This window comes from Ruditapes philippinarum, unplaced genomic scaffold (assembly GCF_026571515.1).
Source record: "Ruditapes philippinarum isolate M1 unplaced genomic scaffold, ASM2657151v2 ctg16683_1_1_1_1, whole genome shotgun sequence".
In the NCBI taxonomy this organism is placed as follows: domain Eukaryota; kingdom Metazoa; phylum Mollusca; class Bivalvia; order Venerida; family Veneridae; genus Ruditapes; species Ruditapes philippinarum.
In genome coordinates this window covers 14,955-25,391 of record NW_026855066.1, presented here as the reverse complement: position 1 = coordinate 25,391, position 10,437 = coordinate 14,955, and the positions used below count along the sequence as shown (strand labels likewise).

General features: G+C 31.5%; 1 protein-coding gene across 1 annotated transcript; it reads left to right on the top strand.

Moving 5' to 3' along the window:
• The first annotated feature begins 326 nt into the window (after window positions 1–326).
• LOC132742007 (uncharacterized) lies at window positions 327–10,152 on the top strand. Its single transcript, XM_060730289.1, has 5 exons — window positions 327–367; window positions 1,168–1,233; window positions 1,735–2,160; window positions 2,801–2,918; window positions 8,817–10,152. Exons 2-5 carry the CDS (start codon window positions 1,191–1,193, stop codon window positions 9,685–9,687), a joined length of 1,458 nt encoding a protein of 485 aa, XP_060586272.1. The 5' UTR covers window positions 327–367; window positions 1,168–1,190; the 3' UTR covers window positions 9,688–10,152.
• The last annotated feature ends 285 nt before the right edge of the window (window positions 10,153–10,437 follow it).

Here is a 10,437-nt window from a genome sequence, read left to right as displayed (position 1 = left end):
AGATTTTTTGAACATAACATTCATTAGTAATGGAAAGGAGTTCAATTTTGAATGACATGAAAGTGTTATTACGTCAATATACTTTGTGGTCAGGTCTAAACTACTGTCTTCTATCCTAGGTAAACAAATATAGTATTTAGACGGTGGTATCCGAACTATTCCAGTGTTCTGTTAGTTTTATCTTTGGTTTTAGAAAATAAGGAATTAAATGAATATTACCAAAATAGATATAATTAAAACTTAGTACATTCTTCGTAATGATTATGCATGATAAGCGAATGGTTCGAATAATTTATATGATGCCACACTTTATTTTTTTTTCTTCAGCATGAATTGAAACTTCAACTGATAGAACAACAGATAAAAGGTTTGTCCTTGAATTTTAATTTGAACAAATAAGAGCCTGTCCTTATACGAAAATTCTACTAGGTCATTAGACTATGATTTAAAATCAAACATAAGAATTATCAAGATACACGTAACGGTAAATTTCAAAAATCCTGTATCCGTTTGAAAAGAATTACATTTATTCCCTTAAATTGCACAAATTCATAAATTGTTTCCTTTTTATGATAGAACTGTTGGATTTGACAAAACAGTAATATTATCCATAATTGATATAAGGTTTTAAACATATGTTATACTGATATGCTCTGAAAAAAATATATAAATAGCTACAAAGAGAAAGAAGAATTTAAAGAAAATGAAGCTACAAATAGAACCACACTTTAAACTGAAAATGACGTTTGATAGACATATATCAGGAAAGAGGGGTTTGAGAATTTGACACTATAAAAAAGTTTATGCAAGAAACATTTTCTTATAAAAAGTCTTTATTTCTATAAAAAATAAACAATCAAAAGAGAAAAAAAAATAATAAACAAATAAATAGAAAACATTCCACAGTTTGCAGACTTTTTCTTTTAAAAGCCTTGTAACTTTGAACAGAAAAGAAACAGTGTTGTTCTTGTTTAAAAGTTAAAAAACACAAACGTGTTGGTGTGTCAAAATTATCTTGCAAAACGTTTTGTCTAAAAATGTAATTTTCCAATTTTATAAACATGCGGAATTACTTAAAAATAGGATACGCATATACTCTTGTTTAGCATTATTGAATATCATTTTCATAAATTTCCGTTATTGCTCAAGTTGTATTTTTATTTACAGATAAAGAAAATGAGCTTGGGCTTATGCTTTATCTTAGATCTGCAGAAAAACAAAAAAATCTTAAAGGTACTAAATGAAAAAAATGAAAATTCAAAACTCTTATCAATACAGACTTGTTAAAAATGAACAGAAGACAAAAGGAAAACAGATAAAGAACATTATTATTTTTTCATACAAAACTAAAATGAGAATGTAAGTTAAACTAGCTATATTTGAAAAACATCAATAATTCATAGTCAAAATGCCTGTTTTCTATCTTTTCCTTGTTGTTCTTGCATAAAAACTGCGCACGTACGAAGACAGAAACATGATTTTACAGATATAATAACGCAAGAATGCACTTTGTTTTTTAATATGCATGATTAATGGCACCATGAATAACGGATATAATCGGGAAAGCATGAAGAAACCTGTGTTACATTTATGTGGAAAAAAATAACGAATCGCAAATGTAACTTATTTGAGAATAGCGCTAATACACTATTTGTGCGTGCATTAACATCTGCATATTTTGATGCACGTTAAACCGTGCATTAATTCTCTATTATGTTTTTTTTTTATTTTCAGAGCACTTCTTGCTTGATCTACAGATAAAAGTTATTGCTAAAAATGGTGAAAGAAATGCTGAAGGGAATCAACGACTTTATGAGGTAATAAGAGACTATATGAAAGACAAAGATGATATTACTGGTTCGTCTTTGGATGCAAAATCAACTGATACACCAGTCTATCAACTCGTAGATTTCATCAAGGCCATAAAGAAATGCCGTATCGTTGATATTTCTCCCACTGATCATTCGTCAACAGATATACAAATCAACTGCCTCAGTTCGAATGCCATGGAAGATTTTCTCAAGTCTATCATCGGTAACGAATTTCAACAAAAACTGTTTGACCTTAGACGATGGCTACAAGTGCAATATGACATTGAATCGTATGACATAATGGCTAATTGCTCATCAAATGGCATAGAGAAAGCAAAGCAACGTCTGCGTAAGTGAAATATGAGCAATAATGATATATGATACCTTTTACAATTTACAGTGTTCAAGTGAAAAGTATTGTTTTGAGTTTAAGTAATTAAGAAATAAATTAAGCTAAAATAGCATGCATATGATTTTATATAATGCTGATGCTTTTGAAACTATTTTTCTTTTAAAAAGTACGGTTATGAGTGCGAGTGTGAATGCATGTGTCGTTCTTGTTGTCAGTTTGTGTGTGTGTGTTTTTTTGTTGTTTTTTTTGTAATTGTTGTTTTTCTTTCATTACATTGGTTTCACATCTGGTAACTATACTCGTTCATATGCATGAAAATAAATAATTGTAAAACCACTGTGGGATGTGCTTCGACCCACAAATGGTTATGTGACGAAGCGGCTAAATGGGTTACCCCATGTGGGGCCTGAAAAAAAACATAACAGTGTTTTCTGCTCATGTTAGTGCATTTGTAATTGTAATCAGTGCATATCAATAGTATTAATGGATTGATTAATCAAAATTAATTAAAAATTTGTTTGCTCAATATCGTTAAGATATCTAAGGATTATTGAAAAACTTAAAACGTTGATATTTTTTATTCTGTAAACACAAAAACATGTACAGATATTTGAAAACGTAAAACTACTGTCTTCAGATTTTACTGACGTAACCAGAACTTTGACTTGTTCCGAACATCAAAATACACAATGTACTCTCTATTGTCCTGACCATGACACGTTTTTATGTACAGCATGCAGGGAATCAAGACATGGGTAATTATACATTTCTTACAATCAGTTATTTATAGTGGTTAATACGGTACAAAAGGTATCAAATTAAACAAACGAATTTTAAAATCGTGCAACAATGACTGACAACTTATCTGTCAGAAACATTTAAGTTTGATTTCACTTAAAAAATTGTAAACACATTAGAACAATTTATAGTTTGACAAAAATAATCATTTGACACTTTTATTGACCTGACACTTTAATTTTATTTAGGAAATAGATATCAATTCTGAGTGCATTGTTGTAGAATAATGCACGGTTTGAGTTCAAATGCGTAGTAATATAATCACAAAGGCCGATAGGCCTGAGTGATTAATTACAAAGCATTTGAACGAAAAATGTGCATTATTATACAATAATGCACAAAGAATTAATATCTATTTCCATTCTAACACGTCAAGAAAAAATATAATTATTATTATAATGTTGGACTTTATGTTTGGTGGTTAAATTTGTTTACGCCTCAGAGTTTCCAATAGAAACGTTCTTTAAAGGCTGTTCCAGTGGTATGAAAAAAACTATCGTCAAATCTTTCGTGTGTAGAAACATTTTGAGAATAACGAATTTTGAAAACGTTGATAAAACTTTGTTTGTTTATTTTATTTCACTCTATAATTTTCAAGCGAAATAAAAATGATCAAAATTGAAATAAATGTAAAATTTAAATCGTTTGCGACATTTAAATAGCGTACTTGATTTGATTGTTTTGCACGTGCTGTTTGGCGCTACATTGTGACGTCACGTAAACAATACTTTAAACGTCTGTACAGCGTTAACGACTGAATAAAAGATATTGGTGTTCGGATTCATTTTCTTAGTTAGACCATTTTCTTTCTTTCTAGATAGTTTTCATAAACAAAATTCGACAAAAAATTGTTTTTATTTATCAGATTTTTCAAACAAAATTGCGCCCTCAATGTGAAAATACGCAGGGAGATAATAAGAACGGCGAGTGCATTGTTGTAGAATAATGCACGCTTCGGGCTTTCTTTGTTTATGTAGAAAAAATTCCAATAGTGTTAGATTCCTCATTTTAGCATTCTGAAATAATTTCAATTTATTTGATAAGTAAGACGAATGAAATATATTATAGTCATCACCTTTGATAAATATTCGAGTGTTGGCAGAATAATAAGTCATTTCGTTATAGCGATTGGCTGATGTATCATTTGGTCTACACTGAGATACAGTGGGCGACTAAATAGTTTCTTTTGGTTTTGACCCCAGTTGTTGCTTTGACGTTTGTAGCATCCGAGGTTAGCCAAAATTATCCCTTTCTGTTTCCGGAGTTATATGACCTAAACTGGGTTGACCAGTACGCCGTAAAACCAAACAAACAAACAAAGCTAACAAAATGTTTTATATCGGCAAATTCCAGCATTGCTTATAGTTCTTTGTATTTATTTAACAGTTAACTTTTAATTAGAATAATACCTTAATTCCTGAAAAGGTGCAAGGTATTTATTAAAAGGATTACCCACTGGTTTGTCTTTTATTTTGTGATATTCTGACATGCTTATTCTTTACAATTTACCAAATTTTTTATTATAGGGAGACACAGGCAAAATTTTCATTTCTTAGTTTTGAAATTTTCATTCAATATTCTGTAAATGTCCTCAAAATGAATACACTAAACAGTCAAAGGAACAAAACTTTTCTCCATATAAAGAATAAAATGGTGTTTTCCTAACTTGACCCGCGTGGGTCAGGTTAGAGCGCTAAAATTTCACAATAGTTGTCACTCTGTACTCTGGAAACGTTAAAAAACATGTCAAATCAATTACTTAGACTTGTTTCAATCATACAATATCCACAATATTTGTTATTGTAACTTCCAGGGTTTGTTCAAATCGCATGACTTGTTTTTAAACTATTCGGTGATTCTGTTCGCGTCAAAATTTCGTTCAACATATATAGATATATTTAAACTTCAAACCCAAAATATATAGAATTTATACAGAAATTCATGTTGGGACTTTAAGAAATGTCATTTTAGGGTGATTTGAGTACAGAAAATCATTTTTATATTTTTGCCATTATTTTGCCTGAGTATCCCTTGAAGCTTGTTATTGCTGTTTTCACATTTTTATACATGTTTTTATTCTTGAAACTGATCTTATTCATTTTATTTTGAAAACATGCAAACTATGCATGATTATTATTATTAAAATTTATTATCTTATCAGTAATCAAAATTAGCTCTTTAACATCATGCGATGCACCTATGATTCAAACATCATATCAACAGCCTTCTGTGTAATTTAGTTACTAATACATTGGTTTTTTTGTGTTTGCGCTATAATTGGCCCTTCATTTATAGGGCAGATAATTTGTACAACTTATGAAAGTAACAACCATTTTCTGAACATGAGGAATATTTGCACTTCGATTTTGAACAACATCTTTCTTAGAGGTTAATACTTAGTTCCCCTGCTAGCCATTGTGCGATAATGGCCCGACGATGTTCATAATTACACGAGGACCGCAGAACCTCGGTGTCCAATTTATCCTGTCACTTGTATCAATATCGTCCCGATAACAAGGTGCCGTATATTTTTACTGATCTACGGCACTTGATCACGTGGTATGCAGGTTTGCCGGACTACTTTTCAAGAAAAAATATAAAAACTGTCGTGAAATCTTCTGTGTGTAGAATAACGAATTTTGGAAACGTTGATAAAACTTTGTTTGTTTATTTTATTTCACTCTATAATTTTTCAAGCGAAATAAAAATTATTAAAAGTGAAATAAATGTAAAACTTAACTCGTTTGCGACATTAAAATAGCGTACTTGATTTGATTGTTTTGCACGTGATGTTTGGCGCTACATTGTGACGTCACGTAAACAACACTTTAAACGTCTGTACCGCGTTAACGACTGAATAAAAGATATTGGTGTTCGAATTCATTTTCTTAGTTAGACCATTTTCTTTCATTCTAGATAGTTTTCACAACAAAATTCGACAAAAAAATTGTTTTTATTTATCACATTTTTCAAACAAAATGGCGCCCTCAATGTGAAAATACACAGGGAGATAATAAGAACGGCGAGTGCATTGTTTAAGAAATAACATCGGCCTGAGAGGTGTATATCGGCTATTTAACACCGGTTTGGAGTTTTGATGCGTAGGAATTGACCACGAAGGCCGTAGGCCTGAGTGGTTAATTTTGTCGCATCAAAACGACAAAACCGGTGTTAAATAGCCGATATACACCTCTCAGCCCGATGTTATTTCGATTCTAACACGATAAAATAAGGAAAATCACTAAACTTATTTTACAAGCGGAAATAACTTCCGGTGCCGATTTTCGTATAACGCTGTTCGATTTTCGCACCCTACTGTTGCGAAGATATAGAAATTATCAAACAAAAGAAATAATAAGGAAAAGAAACGTTATTTTATCAAGTTTTCAACAATTAAAACTTACGTCGTATCGTGTTTACATCAGTGCCCCATTTATCATTCTTGTATGTATGAAATAACGTCAGCTTGTTTATGAATGAGTTGTTTACTTAGGATGACGTCATTTACGCTGCTTACGGATTGGCGCCGTTTTGTCAAAGTATTTATTAACTGATATGGATTTAATATGTGGCGTTAGTGTATGTGAGATATTATTTCGGTATTGTATGAAAAGAAAACATTATAAGAACTGAAAATATAAATAAAAATGCTTTTTATTGTTGCTTTAAAATGCTTTGTTAACTATACAATCGAGGGTGAAAACATAACAGCGCATATACAAGTAGTCCCTATCCGGTGTTTATTGTCAGTTTAACACCAGTTTTTTTCCTTCTTTGTCTATAGTGACAAAGTCACGTGAGTGTTAGAATGTAGAATAATGCACGCTTCGGGCCTTCTTTGTTTATATAGAAGCATTTCCGATAGTGTGATTAAAGGTTCACCCAATAAATTCCTCCGCCTCGCCAGATAAACTTTCTCCATCCACGGCACCAACCTATTATTCTCTATATCGCCATCACATTATCGCATTGTCGCATTATCGGACCGTCGTATAACCACGTAGACCTTACGGTTTTCCATAAATACATACATTTCAATATCGCCGCTTGTCTTGGTTGTCGCAATTTCTAAGAAACGTAAAGGTTGTCAATTTATACAAATATGTCTGTCATTCAGTTAACAAACTAGCAATTGATAGAAGGAAGGGGCAGACCTTTTGCACATATGCTTATAAATAAACACGAAACTTACAGAATTATAGGTACAAATAATGTGTTCATACATTTGGTTATAATAGCGGCTGGTTTCTTTTTATACACCAGTTTTTGGCAAATTCAACACATATTTCTGAGCGCTTTAAAAATGATTTAATACCAGAAATTAATCGAAATTAGGTGTGGAACTAGTTTTCCCCAAATACAAGTGCATACGATTATATATGAAATTTATATTGTATAAACGTACAGTCAGTTTTACACGTGCAATATAAATTGATAGAATGTGTATGCATAAATCCAGAAATGTCTTCGTGGGACAGAATTTCAATAACCGTTTTCTGTCTGTCATACATGTGTATATGTACTTTTTATGTCTGTTAATCTCGGGCTGTTACCGAGCTTCGCTCAATCTTGACTGTGCGAAACGGGGTACGCATCAGGTAGGCCTATATCCGGGTCAGGATTTGTATACATGTAATGTGGGAAAATTAAAAAAGTTAACTGCAAATAACTACAGCCTACCTACAGACGTCTTGGATTAAATTTGGACCGGTAAGCGATAGTATTATACCTGCCTTTTCTGTTTCAACTGTTTGCATGCACTGACATTGTTTTTTTTTATTAAGAAAAAAATCGATTAATGTTCAAATTAAATCGTCTTCTTACCGCTCGGTCAAGCGATGTCCGACCTAGACAAAAAGTGCATTTTCGCTTTAAAATTCCATATTTTGTCGTACTAACTAAACTGGTCTAATATTGTACATTTGTCGAAATATAAATCATTTTTGCGTAGATTACACTTTATTTGGTGAAAATTGGTTGGTTTACAATTAACAAAGATCTCGGAGGTAAAATAAAGCCTGGTGGCGAACCTTTCTACCTTTACCATATTTATAAAATATTATGGATGAAATTTTTAAAAACAACTTTCCTTTGTTGTTTTATTGAAAACAATTTATTATAAAAACAAGTGAAAAAATATTTTATTAGTGAAAAAAAAAAATATTTATAAAAATAAGTAGGCGTGGTCATGTACATGTATACTATCCAAGCCACACACCGACTGCCTGTGCTAGTTATCGATGGCACCGATACCTCTCGAGCGGGAGAAATCATTGTAAACGGCAACAATGAGCGACCTATTTTTATTAATAGATATACATTACTTATTCAGGAAACAACAATGATATTCGAATAGTAATTTAAATCATTAGAAAACGTCAGTTGTAATGTCACAAGGCATATTAAATATACTGGCAAATGTTCCCTTCCACAGTTATTGTCTTTGTTCAAATCTTAACATACACGCCCTTTAAATACATATTGTATTCATAGTTATTGTTCATAGTTAATTTAATTTGAAATTAACCTGTTGTTTGTTAGTTTGTAAGTAAGGACTTTATTTATTTAAGGTGGCTTACACATTTGGTTTTCCAATCTTTCAAGTGGGTCTCAGCTGAAGCATATATACACAACGTATATACACAGACGTCATATTGCAATGTTAGCTATGTTTTAAAAAAATGTCTATAATTAAAGTCATGTCATTAAAACTAGTGTAAAAGTCCATAGAACTTTCTGCACTATGCAAGATGATTGTATAGCTAGTGTTTGTCGATTTTTTTTGTGATATATTTTTGTATTCATAATCATAAATTGACATTGTGTCAAAAATAATTGCTTTTCTATTTATACAGCACATGTCTTGGAATAAAACAAGTTATATCTGAAAGGTCTTACTTTGAACAGAAACGTCGTCTCAACATCAAAAGTATAAAAGGATCTTATAACGTTAGGATAGATAATACTTTGATAAATAGAGACAACAATGATCAATATGAGTGTATTATCACTAGTATGTGTATGCTTCCTAATGATGAAGTTCTCCTTGCTGATTTAAACAATAAAAGACTGAAGAAGTTGAACAGTTCATACACAGTAATAAGTCACTGTGATGTACCTGAATCTCCCTATACTGTATGTTATATAGGCAATGATACAGCTGTTGCTGGTTTAAGAGGCAATACCATACAGTACGTAAATGTGTCAGGTAAGATAAACCTAAGACATTTAGTGAAGCTAGATCATGGATGTCACGATCTAGCTTGTCACGGTGACACACTCTATATTTGCAGTAGAGACACAATTTACACATATGACAAAAACTGTAAACAAAAGCAAGTTTTCTATCATTATTGTGACAATCTGGACAGGTTCTACAGACACTCAATTGCTATAAGTGACAATGGGGAACGACTCTACTTCAAGGCAAATACCGATCTAACTACAATAGATGCCAATGGAAATCATTTATTCAACGAACAATTTGACGGTTATCGCTTACATGATATATGTATGGCTGGTGAAGGTATTGTTCTTGTATTAGATGCAGCAAACAACGTTCATCAGCTGGATTATAATGGAAAAAAGTATCGGACTGCAGATAACGTGCCATTAAATATTTCATTTTCGCAGTCTATGCGTTTCGACAGAGAAAGATGTAGACTTATTGTTGGTGGTAGTGAAGACAAGATACATGTTTACAAATGCGAGTGTTTGCCAAGTTAGTTAATAAAAATTTGATAAACAGGGAACCAAACGAAAAATGCATCGCTTATCTACTTTTGTTTATTTAAATTTATAAGTTTGTATGTTTGCTTATTTCTTCATCGAGTCATTTACTTAATATTTGATATTGCACTTATGTACCTTGAATATATTTGTAAGGACATGTATATATGAGATAACTTTTTATAATAAAGGTTGAATAGTGACAAGTATGAAACTTTTTTTAATCCAAATCGAGACTATTGAACAACAAGACAATCTTGTTAAAGGACTAACGAATGAATTGATATTGAGATTGATTTATCCAGCATATTGTCATTTCTACGTTGGCCTAAAGTAGAACTTAATTTGTTTCCCCTTCCTTACCTACCGAACAAATTTGCCCTTACCAAAAAAAAAGAAAAACAGATTTGTTCATGTTCTAAGGGAATGGAAGTATATGTTTTCTTTCAGAATACAACACAGGTACAATCTAATATGATATTTTAGACAGCTAGCATAGTTAATAAATTTTAATAAATTGTTGCATATGTCAGTTGTGAATATGGTAATGCATGTACATATACTATTACACTTAATGAATTAATTTTAGTAGTTATACATACATATATGCAAATTATTTTTTATTATGCACATATAAATAAAATAATTTTCCTACCTACCAACCCCTAATTTTATTGGGTCGGGAAGGGGAAACAAACATAAGTTTATTTTAAGCCTAACAGTCCTACACGTCTACATTATCTTACT